This window comes from Rhinolophus sinicus, chromosome 4, assembly GCF_057876585.1.
Source record: "Rhinolophus sinicus isolate RSI-liver-muscle chromosome 4, RSI-T2T, whole genome shotgun sequence".
NCBI classification, from domain to species: domain Eukaryota; kingdom Metazoa; phylum Chordata; class Mammalia; order Chiroptera; family Rhinolophidae; genus Rhinolophus; species Rhinolophus sinicus.
Genome location: NC_142504.1, coordinates 88,982,495 through 89,001,361, shown reverse-complemented (window position 1 = coordinate 89,001,361; position 18,867 = coordinate 88,982,495). Strand labels below are relative to the sequence as shown.

The 18,867-nt window shown below is 47.6% G+C and overlaps 1 protein-coding gene across 3 annotated transcripts in view; it reads right to left on the bottom strand.

Moving 5' to 3' along the window:
• Positions 1 to 13,143: 13,143 nt before the first annotated feature.
• KIAA1328 (KIAA1328 ortholog) overlaps positions 13,144 to 18,867 on the bottom strand; it is a 262,140-nt gene continuing 256,416 nt past the window's right edge. The window contains exons 11-12 of one of the 3 annotated variants that reach the window (XM_088797967.1): positions 17,272 to 17,520; positions 13,144 to 13,233 (exon numbers count right to left, since the gene is read on the bottom strand). In XM_088797967.1, the coding sequence (XP_088654093.1) occupies positions 17,310 to 17,520 (211 nt within the window). In that variant the 3' untranslated portion in view covers positions 13,144 to 13,233; positions 17,272 to 17,309. Of the gene's footprint in view, positions 13,234 to 14,243; positions 17,521 to 18,867 lie in introns of those variants that run through there. The other 2 variants (XM_019740831.3, XM_019740832.3) reach the window with 2 other exon arrangements.

Below are 18,867 nucleotides of genomic sequence, written 5' to 3'. Positions count from 1 at the left end.
GCTTCGCTCCCGGGAGCTGCGCGCTCGCCCGCTCTCCGCAAGCCCTGACACCTTCTGCTTCACTCGCCTTCCATGCTTGCTCCAGAGACTTTCCGGGCAAGGGAGACCTGGGAACTTTCATCTTAAAACAACAAAACAACACACACACACACAAAAACCTTAAACAAGAGAGAGAAAAATAAACAATCTTTGAAGAATTTCTGAAACTGTTTACAAGGAATTTTGAAAAACAGGGATGTTTAAATGATGCCGGCTCTGTTTTTCTGTAAATAAATTTGCATATTTTGTAGGACTTTTAATTGTAATGATAGAGAAAAAACAAGGAAACTATTTAATGAAAGCACGATATTTATCTTTGGTAAATGACTTTAGAGCAGTTAAAAAAGACATTGCTTAAAAAACTCAGAATCAGAAAAAAACACTGAATTATTTAAGAACACATATATTTTAAAGTATAACATATTTATTATAATTTATTTGCACCGTTGGGAAGACTTGCTTTGGCATTCTGCCTCAATCCCTCTTTTCATTGACGCCCAATTCATCTGGAGGCCGGGGGGGCTCTTGGACCTACCATTTTTTTCCTTTTTAATTTTAGAAGAACAACTGGTTCCTCTCAGGCCTCCTGTCTTTCCTTTCTTTCTGTTTTGTTGATTAATTATTATTTAATTTTTTTTTTTCCTTCCTCTTGGCTCCTCCTTTTAGGATGTCCAGATGTTGTAAAAAAAAAAAAAAAACAGCTGCAGTTCAGTACAACTGCTCTTTTCACATTCAACTCCCTAAAACTCCTTGTAACCTGTAACTATTGGATGACGCTTTCTCCAGCTTAGCCCTAAATAAAGCACAGTTTAAAAAAACTTTTTCAGTGGTCTGTGCTTCTCACAATCTGGCCAGCTGAGTCTTGTGGCCCCAAGGGTGGCCATGGAAGTAGCTTTGGTCCTTCTCTCTATGGAATCTGTTTGCAGCCCTCATTTAGAGCCTAAGCAGTGTGGAGCGCTTTCTGGAAGGTGATGGGAGCAGTAAAACAAGGTCCAGTTCCACACTTAGAAAAATTTCTCTCTAATGGTATGTATCTCTGAAAGTCTCCATTGCAAACCCATTCTCTTGCTTCCTGGGCAGGGGTGGTCACGCACGGTGCCCAAACACAACCGAAAGCGCCCCTTTCCTCCCTGACAGGAGGAAACCGAGGCCACCAGACCTGCGTAGGGCAGGAGGCGGTGGAGGCAGGGACCACAATAAAGGAAGAATGATGGGGACACAACCCAAAACTTGCCGAGCATTTTGCTTTTGATTCCTGTACCTTCCCCTGTGTTGACAGTTTGCATGGGGGGAGGAAACAGGATTCTTGGATGGCGCCCTCAGAGTCAGGGTTCTGATGGGGAGACGGGTATAGAGGGAGCAGCGTCCTGGAGTGCTGCACATGTTTCCGTCATGACACAGAGAGATATGCCCAAACCCCGAAGACCAGAGGAGGTTTGAGAAGGAACGTGTTACAGGATGAAGAACAGAGAATGAGGAGGGACGTGAACCAGGATATGGGGGACGGGAGGGGAGGTGAAGAGGAAAGGGCAGCTTCTGAGGTGAAAGCCCAGACGGATGCACACCCGCCACAAGCCTGCATCAGGCCCCTCCTGGGACAGACCTTTTTCTCAGTGTTACCTCCACACACTTGGTGCCCAGCCTGCTCTAGGGATAGGCGGACTCCCACCTAGGGTTTCCTTTTCCCTCCACATAGGGGGTGAGGAAACTGCATGGTTTCAGATGCCTGGTCAGAGAGACAAAAGTCTTTATCTGTCTGTCTGTGGGGAGTGGCTTCAGCCCTCACCCATCTTTGAAGGGGAGTGGTGGAGAGCAGCTCAGAGCCCCGTTACAGAGCAATACCGGGACCCTGTGTTCAAACTCATCTCTTTGGCCAGGGCCAGGGGCCAAGTCCTGTTTCTCCCACTCGCTTGTGAAAAGTTAGCTGGCCTTCACGCTCCGCAAATGGGACAGGACTTCAAGCCTCAACTAAAATGTAGCAATGGTTCCCAGATAAGAGCCTCACTGTCCACTGAACTACTCCACACCTCCCCTTCCCCGCCAGGCTGCAAGCCCAGGCGACAGCCTGCTCTGCCCCTGCTCGGAATCGGTGGGGCCCTGCGTTTCTTAGTGGAACTCACTGTAAAGGGCATGAGATCAGACTGGGTGTTATGCTACCGTATAAGGAATAGAAAGGTGTTTTCTAATGAATTTTTGGGGTTTTAAGCCTCAGACTCTTCAAAACCGAAGTTTCTGTTGGACATTTGCAACTGAAAGCAATGAATCTGCCAGAGGATGATGAACCTCAACAACACTTCCTCCTGTCACTCTCTCAGACCCTAAGGGGCCTCACTGGCCTCCCCAGACAGCTTCTGTTCCTTTGTCTCCACCTCCCCACTGTGCACCCTTCTCTCTGGCACAACCCTCCCCCATCTCCACTGTGGGTGTCTCCAGGCCCTGGGCTGTGAAGCAGGCCAGCCAGTTGTGTTCTATTCTAGGCAAGTTTGACTGAAGAGAAGGGATGAAAACACGGGGCCTAGATGTGAATATGTCAGTTCTAGAAAATAAACCCTCTGTTTAAAAAACACACACCAAGTAACTAATGTATGCGCAGTGCATTTAAGAGAAAATACAATTTATTAACCTGTGGGGGAAAGTCAGATTCTTTGAAAACTCGCTGAAAACTGTCAGGTCACTTTGCACGTGACTACAGAGAGATTGGGGATCCTGCAGCTCATCCGTCATCCCCTGGTTAAGAACCCTTGGTTTGCAGTATTATTTAAGAAAACCCAAGACACAATTCTCATTAATTTCTGCTTATGTTCTATAGCTTATATTCCTCTGCTACTATTCTACCTGCAGTGTGTAATTCATTCATAGCTCCCCTATTTTGAAGAGACTTATTATTATAAACCTTTTATCTCAAACTTAATAAAAAGTACAGATCCTTGCCTAAAGAACTCCCACGTACCCATCACCTAGTGTCAATATGCATCAACTCATGAGTTCTTTTGAAGCAAATCCCAGATATCAAATCAAGTCATTTCATTGGTAGATACTTAGTTTCTCCTCGTGTTTTCATTGCTGCACTGATGAGTTTTCATTAGTTTCCCCTCGTGTTTTCATTGCTGCACTGATGGCCCTGGCCTGTTGAGCAGCAAGGAGCTGCTGTATTCTTGCTGCGGCAGCATGGGGGGAACTGTGACCTCCCAGCCTTAGCCAAGGGTGGGCCCCCGGCTCCTGGGGTGAGCCCCAGGCTTCCCCCAAGGCTCCTTCCAGCAGCACTTTCAAAAGCCTTTCTGCTCTTCACCTACCCCCTTTGTACTCTTTTCTTCTCTCCCTTCTCTCCTTTCTGTGCAATGCTAATCTACAAAAAATATGTTCACTGAGAACTTTCAGTTAATAGCTCCCATCTCCTCCTGGGTTTTTATAAAGATCTGATGTTTTTCCTATTCTGAGCTGGATCTCACCCACTCCTGCACACACAGCACTAGTTCAATGAGACACAGACGGTCCCAGAGCTCCCCACCCACGAGTGACCCCAAGTTCTCCACCTTTCAAATTCTGCTGCTGCTGGGCCAGGCAAATCTGCAGCTCCTCCTGGCACGGGGTCTACAGAGCCAATGTTTGAATTACACCCGTGTTGAACCCAAGGGCCATCTGGGACGTGAGCTCAGGGGCCCAGCACCGTCCAAGGGGACAGTATCAGACTTGGTTGTGAATGCCATTTGTCTGTCTCCCGAAATGGAATCTGCCCCAAATAAAAATTATTAGCTACCATTTATGTCCCACCTTCCAGAGACTATTCACCCTTGGCAGTTGGATACTCGCTTAATGTTGATGCACTGCCTACCTGAATGAATGAGGGAGGGAAGGAAGGAAGGAAGGAAGGAAGGAAGGAAGGAAGGAAGGAAGGAAGGAAGGAAGGAAACAACAACTGAAATCACATTCCAAAGAGGTAGGTCTCCTGGAAATGCTTTTTAAGTAACAACAGCACATTTGGAATAAGTGCAGAGCCAACATCTCTCTGCCCTCAGATAAGCATGTGCAAGTATAAGCTTTTTACTTTATAGCCGCTTCTCTCTACTGCCCCTCCCTCTCTCTAAGCTGTCCTCCCTCTGGTTACCTGCCCTTCTCCCTCCCATCAGTCTCTGGCCTTCAATACCCCCGGATACTCCGAGGCCTGGCTAGTAAGGGGGTGAAAGGCTGGGCAGCCAGCACCAGCCACCCAGTCTCCTCCTTGCCTCTCCTGCTCCTCTTTCCTCACGCTAGCCTAACTGTTCATCTCCTCAGGAAACGGTGAGCACCCCGACTCCTCTTGTACCTTCTCTGGAGTTCTAACCAGGATTTGCCCAGACCAGAAGGAGGGTGGAGATTAGTGCATTAGAGTGAAAAAAGCATGGGTTTTGCTGTTAAACTGGGATGCAAATCCCAGTGCTTTGAAATACCTTCTGTGTTACTCTGGAAGTTATTTAACCTCTCTGAGTCTCAATTTCCTTATCTCTAAAATGGGGATAATAATACACCTCACCCCCAAGGGTTGTGAGGAGTAAATAAGATACAGCCACACACAGCCACATCCCACCCCAAGAATTCTCTGAGTTGCAAATTCCTTTACAGTGCAGAGACTACGAATGAATAGTTCAGGGTCTGATCCCCTCCTCCTTCCCTTTCTTTAGTTCGATCCCATTGACAACTCACATCCCGACCGAGGCAAGCTTGAACTTGACACCAGATCACTTTAAGTCATTTTCTCTTAAGTCCCGTCAGCCAGTGACATGCCCAGAGAATTCCTGTCATGCTGAGGTGCACACACCGCTGTCTTTCACTGCTCACCACTCTTTTCCAGGGACCCCGATTAGTTGATGCGCCTATACCCCTGCCTCTCTCTTTGTCCTTTCTTTCTTTCAGGAGCATTCCGAAGGCCACTGTGGTTACTGTCCGCAGCCATCCGCCTCCTGGTTCCTATGGCCTCAGGCTGCATCTTAATTTGGTCTTTTACAAATTTTACAAATCTTATCTATTGCTTTGAGTAGGCAACATTCACGTATTTCAAAATTCAAATTCTATGATAAAGTGTACAATGTAAACTCTTCTTCCTAGCCCTGAATCAAGCCACCCATTCCATCCAGTGTTAGCCATTGTTTTTGTTTACCCTGGTCTTTAGTGTATAGATGTGAGGTTCATTGCTGTAAGGAACTAGGCTATCATCATTTTTCAGTAGGGAGACCCAGAACCAGCTAGTGACGTGCCCAGGCTCCCACAGCGGGCCCATGGGCATCTCGGCCAGGCCCGTGACGGTCAGCGCCCCACTGGCTGAGTAGAAGAATCAGGCCCTTTCAAGTCACACTCTTACCAGTTGGGCTCTTCCCTTTAAGGCATGGGTATGTAGCTGTCCCTCATGGGGTGCTTGCTCTGAGGCGGATGCTGTGATAAGGGCTGCTTGATTGTAATCTCCTCTACTTCTCTGAGGTAGGTGGCATCATCTCTATTTTACAGATGAGGAAAAGGGCTCAGAGAGGTTAAGTCCTTCCGAGATGACCCAGAGTTAGGGTTCAAGCCCAGATCTGTCTGCAAAGCTGTTCTCTTAATCTCTACATCGTGTCGCGCTTGGTTGCAAATTCTCTGCACAGTTGCTTCCCTCCAACCCTTATCTCATGTCTCCTGTCTCTCTTCCCTCCTTCTCACATTTTTTTCTCTCAATAATTCCAACTTTACCTTTAAGAAATGGCATCATCTATATTGGCTTAGGTACCAGTCCTTTTCTTCCCTTCTCTCTCCTTGATTATCTGGGCTGGAACGAAACTTCTTAAAGGTGAGTTACAAAATATGTTGCTAATAAGCCCATCATTCTCCTTGCCTAGTCACACTTGCTGATGGTGAGGACAGAAGGGAGAGCGTGGAAGGCGAGAGAAACAACCCAAAGAGCCGCTTAGCTTTTATTATTAACAAGGAGAGGAAATTAAACTGAAATAAACGTAATATCTATTAACATTTTATGCAGCTACCTGAAGTTCAGAAACCTTTTGAGCTGTGTCAGCTCTGTTTTCCTCAGTACACTGAACTCTGGAGAAAACTAGAAGCAAATTATTAAGATGAATGCAAAGTGGTTTTCCATCACTCAAAACCAAGGAGCAATTTTAGCCATTTCTGAAGGCCTTGTACTCCTCCGGTTGAGCTTTAGTTCCTTGCGTCTCGAGTCTCCATGTGAATCATGTTGGCCATTGTCCCTCTCTCCCTACCTCCTCCTGGGGCCCAGCTCGGGGCCATGGGCACTGGGCTGGCAGGAAATCCAGTGGACCAGGTGCTGGCAACCTCGTCTCCCTTTTCCTCTTGGGGTCCAAAGAGGGGCTTCCAAGTAGGGCGACTGTGGTTCATTTTCAGCCCGCGTGATGGGCAGGGTGTGGGCTGCACCCCCTGGGAACTAGCATGAGGGTCTTGGGCTGACGCAACACACCGGCCCCCTGCACGCCACGCCTGCTCAGGGCCTTGGATCCCACTGCTAGGACTTTTTCTTTGGGTTCCACTTGGGCCTCACTTAGTTCTGCTTTTTTAATGAAAATTTCCTTGGGACAGGGAGTGTATGTGTTCCCTAACCGGCTCAACCAATATTTATAATGCACGTACCAAACACCAGCACAGTGCAAAGGATTGGGGTGGTGATGAAGCGAGTGCACAAGTAGCAACCTTCCAGACACAGTGCCAGGTGTGTTATGGGTGTTACCTCTAATCGTGGAAGTAGTTCTGCAAAGTGCAGAATTACGCTACAGATGAACAATCAGAGACTTGGGGAAGGTAAGTAACTTGTCCAAAGTCACACTGCAAGAAAGGAATGGAGCCTAGATTCAAATCAGCTACATTCACCCCCATATGAGGTTCCCTGACAGTAAAAGACCACTGCAGGGTCATGTGGCAGAACTGTGCAGGGGCCCAGCAAAGCCCCGAGGAGGCCAGCAAGTAGAGCAGACTGGGGAGGAGGAGACACCTGGGTGCAATATCGGAGGGCGAGCAGGGGCTCAAGAGATCCCACGGGAGTGGGGCCTGGAGGAACAAAGGCCCCCAGACCTTCTGAAGAACCACCAGATGTCTTAGGTAGACGGGGAGTATGCTGGGAAGACACGGGCCTTGTTTAAAAACAATCCACTTACTCACTACCCAGACACTGACACCACCTCAGTGAGCCTCCCCAACAACCCTGGACCCGTTTTACAGATGAGCTTAAGTGGTGTGCTGACAGTCACGCGGTGTGACTGAGCTGGGGTTTGAACCCAGCCCTTCCCCGCGGCCACGGCAGATGCCACGCTTTTAATCTATTATATTGCAAGAGGTTGCCTATTCACACATGTGTGTAATGTCTCTTCACTCGGAAGTTTCTTCACTGACTCTATTTTCAAGCCTCAAACAAAGACACGTGGTCTAACCACAGGACAGAAGTGCGAAGAGCTGACAGTCCTGGAAAGACTCAGCCCTCTCTGCCTGTTTCCTTCCTTGCACAGTGAGCAAGTGTCCTGGGTCTCCAAGAGTCAGCCCAGCTCCAACAGGCCCAGAGCTCTCTGCTAAGTGCTGTGTGGGGAAGGGCAGCGGAGGAGAGAGAAGGCAGAGGAGGGACCCATGATTGCCCTCAGCCTAGCTCTTGAGGTGAGAGTCACCTGAATTAGAGAACTCAGTAGTGTTTTACCCACCACTTTATTCTGCTTTCAACTCTGGGCAGAAGACACTTGCTGCCTTTCCTGAGTGCTGGGTGCCCTGAAGAGGCCCCTGGGCTCAAGGCATCCCCTTTAATGAACTACTTAAGGGCATTTGTGCCTTTAGCACTGAACTCAGTGCCTGGCACACAGTAGGTGCTCAATAATGTTTGCTGAAAGAGTGAGAAGAGGTACGGAGTAGGGGAAACGAATGCTTCCCATGGGGCCCTTCTGAAGCACCCCAGGCCTGGTACATGCCAGGCCAGGCCCTTCTGCCCGACCTTGCCCCAACTCTGACCAGGGATCAGAAGAAAGCCTGGTGGTCCCGGTCTTCTCAGTACCCTGGGGGTTCCCTGGATGACAGGCGTTTGGGACAGGGTCCCATTGGGGCCCTCAACCATGGTTTATGAACACAGACTCTCATGTTATTCCAGGTTTCTGACTATTCAGATTCTTCTTGTCCTTAGTTCAGCGTACACCTGCTCCAGGGGGTTCTAGCTCCAACTGAGCACCTCTCTTATGACCTCCTGCTGCCCACAGAGGGAGGATCACTTCACTGGGCCCATGTCCCCACTGTTCTGTGCTCTGTGCTTGTGCCCCCCTCCCCCCCAGCTGAAGGCCCTGAGGACAAGAAGTGAATGGTCCCCTTTTCCAATCTCCTAGCACTGGGCTGGGAACACTCAGGAGGACTAAGGTTTTAAACGGAATGTGCCAAATCGGCAATGAATGCGAAACAGTGGGTAAGAGATAGATGAGAAACAATATTTACATAGTCTCAAAGGTCCCCCCTCCCCCACACGATACTTAGAAACTACGGAGGGAAAGTTAGTTATTTTGCAGAGGAGAAACCTGAGCTCACCTTAGTCAGGCGATCAAGTTAACGTCACCTGGAATGAAAGAAATGGCTACCATGGGCCTCCTGGTATGATTTACTGAGAAGAGCACAGCATCCCTTATTCTTGCTAAACATGCATAAACTGAATTCAATCATAAGAAAACAGACAAATCCAAATTGGGGCACATTCTGCAAAATAAATATTAATAGTTTGCACTCATCTAAAGACACATGACAACTAAATGCAACTTCCGATCAGAGGTTGGATCCTGGACTAGGATTTATTTTTGTTTTCTTAAAAAGGATATTTGAGGAAAGGAAACTTAAAAAGGAAACCTGGCAAAAGTTAAATAAGGTCTGTAGGTTGATAATGACAACCGTCTTAAGGTTAATTTCCTGATTTTGATCATCGCACTGTAGTTATGTAAGAGAATGTCCTTGTTTGGGGGAAATATATGCTGAACTATGTAGGGGAAAGAAAAATATTATGTCTGCAATTTACTCTCAAATGTTTCAGATAAGAAGTAGTAATATGTGTTTATATATGTGTGAGAATAAGTGAATGATAAAAGAAATGAGTTAAAAGGTGAACTCTTGGGGAATATGGATAAAGAGTATACAGGAATTCTTCATATTATTTCCAAAACTTTTCCGTAAGTCTGACTTCAAAATGAAATGTTTGAAAAAATAATGTGGCCAGTGTGAACATGACCTGGGTCAGCCTGGGGAAAGCTGTCAGCCTCGCGGACTGGGCATTAGGGACTAGTTCCCCCCATCCCTCCCCCACTTCTTTCCCTGGAAACGTGCTGGGAACTAGAAAGGAGAAACCCCCAACATGGACATGAGAAGTGGGTGTCATGGAAGCATGATGAGGCCACGGTGGTTTCTGCCTGCAGCCCGTTAAGGAAACGCCACCTAGCCCTGGCTCCTAGGGGTCCATCCCTAGTCCCATCCCCAGGAGCAGAATGATTAGCAAGACAAGCAAACAACATCATCAGTTCTGAAGAGAGAAGGGACAGATTTGAAAACACTATAGGTGGAGAGTGAAGACGGGTGGGGCCGGGGAGAAGGAAGGGCGGTGAGTGACCCACAGCGCCCCTTGTGGAGGCAGGTGGAACACAGCTTCGGGCAGGGGTCCCCACTCTAGAACAGCTCTTGGTTCTGTCGCTCCTGAGTCCTCAAGGCAGGGCTCTGGAGAGTCAGGGCTGTTGAAGCAGAGGTGGCTGGGACCCTGGACAGAGGATGAGGTGATGGCTCTGACCCCGTCGCGAGTCTTGGGAAGGCAGCCCAAGCTGGTGGGAGAAACGGAGGTAAATGGCATTCTGAAACTGGGGTAAAGATGCAATGGGGTGCCCTGCTGGAAGCCAAGGCGGGAACTGGGAGCGCTGCCTGAGGTGGTGACATGCAACGGCAGGCAGCCGTGGTTGGGAGCTGGCAGGCTGAGCCTTGCCTGGCTGTCATGGAATCCCTAGTTCTCCATGCTCCAGAGGGGCCACTGCCCCCAGCCAGCCTTCAGATAAAAGCACCGGATGTGTGTAAAGTGCTTTGCAGTTGTTTACCCAGGAGGTGCCTGAGCCTCCCTTCCTGGGTCCCCCTTCTCAACTGTGAGCCAGACGAGGCAGTTTGCCTACGTGTGTCGATGTACATTTTGCAGACAGAAGCCCTGAGTCTGCACTTGTGAAAGAACTTGCACAATGTCACTCAGCTGTGGCGGCAGAGCAAAGACTTGAACCCAAGCCCCTGAGGGGACACTAGGGAAACTGTACACTGAGTACTGGAATCTATGCAGGTTTCTTTCCACTGGGCACTGCTACTCCTCCCAAATCTAAAGACCAGCCCAGCATTCAGGGTTGTCCTGGAGCTTACTCCCTGGGGCTCCCTGCCTCCACGCCTTTGACACAAGCAGAACGCTTTCTTCCCTGCTCTTGCCCAGGTCAACCGTCCCATCTTCTGGGAAAATTCTGACTGATGTCCCCCTGCCAGCAGCTGCTGTCTGGGCCTCCGTGGCTGCAGTGACCTCCAGGGACTCTGAATACAGCTCGAGCCAGTTCCCGTATGCTGCCGGAGGTCAGGGACTGTGCCTCACACAATAGTGGACAGTTCAAAACGCTTCCGATTTTCCTGGAGACCAGGGATTCTGGAACTTTTTGGATTACAGATTGTTTTGAGAATCGGATGACAGCTATGAATCCTCCGGTCCAAGGGAGCGCCCTGGTGAGGAGGGAGGTGAGACAGGAGATGAGAGAGGGCAATATGCAGGCAGCTCTGTACCCTGACTGCTGCTTTTGGGAGGGATGTCACATCATGGGGAGAGTTTTCCTTTCTGATAGAGCCCCACTGCAACACCTCCCCGTGATGGGACACGGCAGGGGCCACAGGGGTTGCTAGCCCCATTGCTCTGCTCAGAGCTTCTTCGGAAACTCAGCTGGGAGATTTGGGAATGCACTCCTAGCCAGGCGCTCCCCACTGTGGGTGCACACGCTGCTCCAACCACCTGGTAAGGAGCAAGCAGAGAGGCGGGGAGAAGTTCTTTTGGGGTCACTGCTCCCAAGTCCTTTCTCAGATTCATTGCTACTCAACTATTTTTTTTCCTCCAATACAGTAAATCTCCTTCGGTTATTCTCCAAGTTGATATAGTAAGCTGTGTCATTTTGAGAAGAAATACATAATGGTATGTTAGAGGAATCATGGATCTCCTCATTCATGCTTAGAAAGAATTTATTACAATGTAAGAAAGTCTGAATAGCATGAATTTATTATAATGATTTAACACTTCTGCACTTGAGTTAAGAATGCCCCTCCATAAATAACTGTCCCTGGAAAACATAGCAAATTTACACAGTTTACCATTTCACAATGTTATATAAATCCAACAAGCTTAAATCACCTCCAGCTAGGGGGAGAAAGCCAAACACTGGGGCTGTGGAGTTCACCCTATCTCAGCTAGCAGCGACAGGAAGCGGGAGAGCCAGCCTTCCCCTCCACTAGCTCCCTCACCTCAGAGCCAGACCCATCTTAGAACTTAAAGGGGCTGAAGTATGGGGGGGACTAGTTCATACCCGTAGCACAGGTGAAGCCCAGTGGACCTCGGGCATCCGGGCTGTGGTCTGGCCGTCATCTGTGCGGTGCTGTCCGTGAGGTAGGTACCAGCTGAAGCTGCCCAGCTGTGGATGTAGCGGGGGCAGGGAGAGGCCAGTGCCCATGTCTGTCCAGATCTCAAATGGGGCTGGTCTTCTAGCCAAGCACCTCTGCAACTTTCTTCCCCTGCTCTTTCCTCCTGTGCCTTCTGGTTCTTCCATGTTCCAAGAAGGCCCCTCTCAGAGCCTCCTCTGGCTCCACTGGACATCCCGCCTAGCTCTGCTTTCATGGACATTTTGGCCTCGTCATCCTGGCTTTCCTCTGGGCTAGTTTCTAGGGCCAGGTCGGTGTTCCAGGCAAGTAGGGAGTATCACTCCATTTTTACAAATAATTTTGTAAATGATTATATCTGAAGCATTGAGGGTATAAGTAACTTGCCTAAATGTAGACAACTCACAAGTGGTAAGGCTGGGTCGATTCCAAGGCCAATATATATTTGGAAACATAGTGTTCTAATAGGGAAGACAAACAGCACAGTTGGAAGTGGGCTCACAGGGGCCCGAGAGTATTGTTGGAGCAGAGTCTGTAATGAGCCTGAGAAGATCAGGAAACCATGGAAGCAGGTTCATGTAAAAAAGAGGGAAACGGAAAAATCCCACAGGCAGGAAAGGGCAGTGTGTCTTTGGGAGATGGCCAGTAGTTGAGTTGGAAGAGGAGCAGAGTGCAGAAGGGAGACTGGATAACGTGCTGAACCCCAGTAGTGGTGATAATAGCGAAAGGGGGGATTATAGAGGAAAGTAAGAAGTGCCCATGAACCCTCACGCGCTGCTGGTGGGGAGGTAAAATAGTGTGGCTGCTTTGGAACAGTCCCGCTGTTCCTCAAAATGTTAGACACAGAGTTCCCAGGTGGGCAGCAATTCCAGGCCTAGGCAGACGCCAAGAGAAATGGAAACAGTCCATGACCAGCAGGTTATCCTGTGAGGGAAAAGTTTGGGAAAGTGCTGACACTTGTCCTCGGCCACAGGATGCCAATCAGAGGGGACTATCCCCATGAAGGTTCTGACATAGTCATTCCTACAGGACTCCTAAGACCAAACTACTGGTTTTACCAGAGTACCTACCAACTCCTCCCCCCAGGTGAAGGTAAGCCTCACCTCATTTTGGCCACTGTCTTTTCAGAAGAGGTCTTAACTCGGGTTGTCACAACCTTTATTTTGGAGAAGACAGTCATGTCCGTTATGCCGCCTGGAGAGATTTGTCCTTTTCCCAGGGATATTGCTTTGGATAGCCTTCCCATGGCCTCTCTGGCTATGTACAGAAAGAAGTGCAGACAGTGGCACTCCGTCCTTGAGGGTTACTGACCTACCAAGCCCCTGAGGAGTGGACATGCTGCATTTTTGCTCAGCTTGGCCCAAGTGGTCTGTGAGGGCTCACTTCTGAGAGATGATGGTGGAATGTTCAGTCCTAGTTGAGAAGCTTAAAAACGTTCATCATGGAACAGCAGACCACGGTAATGATGAGGTACTGTAGTGGGAAGGGTACGAGCTTGGCAGCCAGACCTGTCACTGACAGGATGTGGGAACGCGGACAAGTCACTTTTCTCTGAACTCTCTTTATCTGTAAAATGAATATGAAGAATTATATGGGCTCTAAGGTCCAATCCAGCTACAGAATTCCGTGACTCTGGAAGGTGATGGGATTATGGGGGGCAGGGTGGGGGTAACTAAGCCCTGAGCATTTTCGGGGTGCTTACTCAATTCCGAGCGTGCTTGTGGTGGAGCTGGACAGGGAGGGAAAATCACTATGAAGCTGAAGGGCAAGAGGTTAGAAGGTCCCACTTCTGAATGGAACAACGGAATGCTAAGGATTTCGGAACAACCCAACTTGAACATAAACTCTGAGACACCACGTGACTGGTCAGTGGTTTATGAAACTGATTCTCTAGCTGCCAGGTCATTCTTCCGCTGCGGTCACTCTTACCCCACTCATCTCCAGCTTTGTTCCCAGACTCAAGGGGAACTGTTTGCCAATCAGGGCAAACTTGCAGTTTAGGAGCTGATTGAGTGCGAGTCTGTCCTTGCCACGTCTGCCTCTGAGGAGCAGCTGCAGTCTGCTTGTGCAGGTGAAGGTGCCCGGCTGGCCTGGGCAACAGGGGGCAGGACAGGTCTCTGGCCATCTTAGTTGAATCCACAGGTGTGACGTCAGAACTAGGGATTTCAGGCACTAAAGCCTGCGCCTACGTTCCCCCAGCACCCAAAGCCAACTAGGCAGGGCCATTTCTCCTGACTCAGTGCAGAGCTATTTCATCTCTGTTGAGCAGTTCTGAGGACAGGCACACCAAAGGGACGTGCTGGTGTGCAAAGACCGAAACTTCCGTCCCAGCAGCCACACAACCTAGAAGAGGCGTGGTGGCCATGGGATGGGAGTGCGCTGGAGGTAAGCAGGAAAACCTAGTCAGAGGTGGCAAACCATTTCCTTTCTGTCAGTGGACCACAGGCTCCTGCTGTTTTAACAAGTGCTAAGGAAAATCCCATTGTGATACCCTGCTCTGCTCTTGCTTTCAAACTGTGCCCCACTGATCTGATGAGGGATGGTCAAGGAGTAATTCAATATCAAAACCACATGGGGAAAATAGCCATGAAGATCATTTATTAACTTAGAATCTCATATATGTATAAACAGCTTCCCACATTACAAATAATGTGCACTGAGGTGGGGATAGAGCGTCAGCTGGGAGGAGTCAGCCACAGGCTCCGCCTCCCTCACGACTGCAAATTCCATTGGCTCTGCTCCTGTAGGCCCGTCCCCTCCCCAGAGGCTCTGAGCAGCACATCTCACATGAGCCACGGTGCTGGAAGCAGGGCCAAGTGAAAAGAGTAGTTCTGAAGGAGGCGAGTCCCTTCCTCCCCATGGCATTCGGGGTACTCTAGATAAGCCCCATCATGGGGGTCAGGTTTGGAGACACACAAGAGTGTCTCCTGGAAGGGTGATTGTTGGCAAAAGTTTCTCCTTGATTAGCCTTGGTTTTCTAAACCAAGCATTTTGGGCCCTACTTAGGGAGCCTCAAGCGACACACTTTGTCCGTTTCCATTTTGCAAACACCGATTGGTTTTTATCTCACAGAATGGTGGGTAGCAGGGTGGGTAATGTCATAGCGCTACGTGCAGCACCCCTAATATGTGTCCAGTCTTGCTTTGGGAAAGTGTCTGGAGGCTGGGCAAGCAAATCCCAACCAATCATTGCTGGGAGCACTTCACAGGGAGGAGAGGCATATTCCTTTGTGCCAGACCCTCTAAGTCTTGGTAGGTTAGTCTGCAGTTAGGTTAAGCCTTAAGCCTCCAGGCACTACGACATTTTCCTATCTATTTATCTATCTATCCACCTATCTATCTATCAATCTATCTATCTGTCATCTATCTATCTAATCATCTATCTCACACTAAGATGCAGATTAAAATGCTAGCATATACTGTTCAATTCATAATGAAGACACTAGGTTAGACACAAATTCACATCCTATTGACACCCAGGAAATGCCTACAGGACAAAGGCAAATGTGGGGGACGTGGCATATGCAAAGCATGTGGATGGACGCTCTGCAGAAAATCCATTTTTGCTCTTCCAAATTGCTCATTCAGGGGAGGTAAAGAAGCAATTTAACTCCACTCTGTGCCATGTGTCCCCCCCAAATCTTTTAGTTTAGATCCTGTTTATGATTTTTCTAAAGGCAAACAAGCTTCTTAATGAATCATAATTCTCTTCTTGGTCCTTCTGGTGTCCTCTGACTTTGGAGGGCAGTAAGGACACTGGTGCAGGAGCGTGTGGGTCTGGATGAGCCCAGGGAGACGGGAGTGTGTAAGGTGGTCACACTTGGAACAATGACAATGTAGTTCTAGATTCCTATTTTACTGAGAAAATGGCCACCTATTTTTGCTACAGCAAAGAAAACGTCATTTTCCAAAAGCTTTCTGAAATGGGATGAAATTCAGTTACTGTCTCAGGGGTGAACTTTAAAGGATACTGTAATCTGCAATGATTTTTCAACTTTTCAAGTGGGTGACTACAACTAGTTTAGTCCTGACCTTCTATTTACCTCCGATTAAGAATACAGTATCGGTAGGCTCCCTTCTTCTCTTCTCCAAAGAACAAAAAGACCCAAGTGAAGAAAGGTTGGGTGGAGGTGACAGGGCTTCAGCCTGAACAGACAGTGAGATCTCGATTTACCCAGACAAGGAAGCTGCTCAACAAGGCTTCTGTAGCTGAAATAATTCAGTTTGAATAATGAGTTCAGGGAAGCCATGCAGGCTCACGAAGTGCGGCTGCCCTGGGTGGTCTGTCCTTAGCTGCCAACACTGAGCGACCAAGAGTCTTGGTCCCAGTTTAAGCCTGGGGTTGGTGAAAGGGAGAGAGAATAAAAGCAACACCCTCCAGATCAAATCAAGTCATCGAGTAATACACATCGGGGGACACATTTTCTCCTCGCTCCCAATAACTGGGATGTGTTAAGGTCACTGACGATGGGGTTCATCATATTGCCCATCAGCCTGAGCAGCCATGACAGCCCACTGTGAGCGGAAGGACCCATCTCAAGAGCTCTGCTCAACAGAACAGAGAGAGCATGAGGTCTCAAGTGTACCTCTTCTATAGGCTTCCTCCAGGTGAAAGTGAGGCCCAGTGGGAAATGGGGGGAAGACTCTGCCAGGGATGGTGGAGCATAATCTGTCCTGTACAGTTGGTTCTTTGGGGCCATGCGACTGTGGCCCTGGCCAGCGCTTATGCAGGGCCTGGGCAGCCCAAGGAAAGCCTATCAGCCTGCAGCAGCTGATGCTACTCTCCCTCCAGTGGCATCTTTCCCAGATACAACCATGGGAAGTTCACAAGGGGGAATAAAATAGATACTTGAGCCAACAAAAAATACCGAGAGATCCTTCTTATTTATCCTGGGAAATCGGCAGATGGCGGACGGTAGGAGAAGGATTTCAGGCGTTTGCCTCCATCAGTCATGTTCTCGTGTGATTTAATGCTGGTTCCCAGGGGTTGGGTGGCTCCCTCCTTCTAGCCCACTGAGCCCTTCTGATTATGGGGTGAGCACCTGGCAGGCTGATGACTGCTGAGCCGGACTCACACGCGGGCCTCGGGGTTGCTTGTGATAATAGGGGCACCAACTCCAAATTCAGAATTAAATGGCTACACTTAGATAGATGTAGGCGGTGAAAGAAGAGGGTGCAGAGGTAAAAGGGTCTGTCCTTTTGAAATTGCTTATGGTAAAAGGGTAACTTTTAAATGAGAGGAATCTTTCAGTGGATAGGTTTTCCTTATGTACAAAAGAGAGCCAATCATTTCTAGCAAAACATTGAGAAGGAAACACTCTTGAAACGAAGCCGAATACACAAGACCTCTGCCATGAAGAAAGTGTCTTATGTTGATTTTCTCATCTCTGCTTGGCATAGAAAAGACACTGCCCTCCACCCCCAGACCCCCTGAATGTATCTACTGACTATTCTGATCAAAAACACCCTGAGTTGTTAGAATGATTTCTATCTTCAATACATAACAAGATGCTAGTGAGATAGGTAGGTTCCCGTGAAAGGAGAGACACAATTATTTGCAATCAAATTAATTTAAAATCTTAGATCAGTATATAAAGAAACCCACAAAGTTCTGATGGAAATTTTGCAGCAAGTACTTCGGTGTCAAATGAAAAAGATATCTTCCAGAATTTGATTCTCCTCCAGGTCTTCAGGGGTCCTGCCTGCCCCTGTCTTGTTCCGGGTCGATTTGAGAGGACTGAGTCGGCAAGTGCTGTGATTCCAGGTCCCAGCAACTCTGGAGGGATGGGGTTGAGGTTTGGGAGCAGACTTTGGGCTCAGAGACTGAACCAGATCCAACAGAGATGTCTCATACCTGTAACACACACAACCCAGACAGAAAATGATCAGACCAGTAGAATATTAGAATCCAAGAAGCCCACAGAGATCACATCACAAGCCAGAGGGCCTTCTAGGGGAACTGTAAGCTCTTCTCTTCTGTTGGCTTTCAACTTGTTTTTTTTTTTTTTTTTTTTTAAGTTTCAAAAATTTTTATTAAATTTATTGGGATAACATTAGTTAATAACATTATATAAATTTCAGGTGTACAACTTTATAATACATCGTCTTGTATACTCTTGTGTACTCGCCACTGGAAGTCTAGTCTCTCTTTCCCTCTTCCTCCTCCCCTCCATCGCCTTCCCCTCTGGTAACCACATTCCGTTGTCTGCATCTGTGAGTTTTTTTGTTTGTCTTATTTATTCATTTGTTGCTTTTTGTTTTATATCCCACATGAGTGAAACCATAGGTTCTTGTCCTTTTCCACCTGACTTATTTCACTTAGCATACTACTCTTAAGATCCATCCATGTTGTCGCAAATGTTAATATTTAATCTTTATTTATGGCTGAGTAGTATTCCATTGTATTTATTTACCACACCTACTTTATCCAATCATCTACTGAAGGATACTTTAGTTGTTTCTATGTCTTGGCTATAGTGAATAATGCTGCCGTGAACATAGGGGTACATATATCTTTACGAATAAGTGTTTTCAAAAATCTTTGGGTAGATACCCACAAGAGGGATTGCTGGATCATATGGTAGCTCTATTCTTAATTTTTTGAGGAACTTCCATACTGTTTTCCATAGTGGCTGTTCCAATTTATGTTCACACTAACAGTATATCAGGGTTCCCTTTTCTCCACAACGTCTCTAACACTTGTTATTACTTGTCTTGTTGATAGTAGTCATTCTAAAAGATGTGAGGTGGTATCTCTTCACATCTGTGGTTTTCATTTGCATTTTCCTGATAGCTAGTGATGTTGAGCATTTTTTTATATATCCGTTGGCCATCTGTATGTTTTTCCTGGAAAAGTGTCTATTCAGGTCCTCTGCCCAATTTTTAATCATAGTATTATTATTATTATTTTGTTGCTGTTGTTGAGTTATATGAGTTCTTTATATATTTTGGATATTAGCCCCTTATTGGAAGTATCATTTGCAAATATCTTCTCCCATTTGGTTGGTTGCCTTTTTGTTTTGTTGATGGTTTCTTTTGCTGCATAGAAGCTTTTCAGTTCGTTGTAGTCCCATTCAATTATTTTTGCTCTTGCTCTCCTCGCCTTTGGGGCTTGGATAACAATTCTTTATCCTACTAGATATCAACTGGAATATCACTACTTCAGAAAGGTCTTCCTTAACCCCACTATCTAAATTAGATC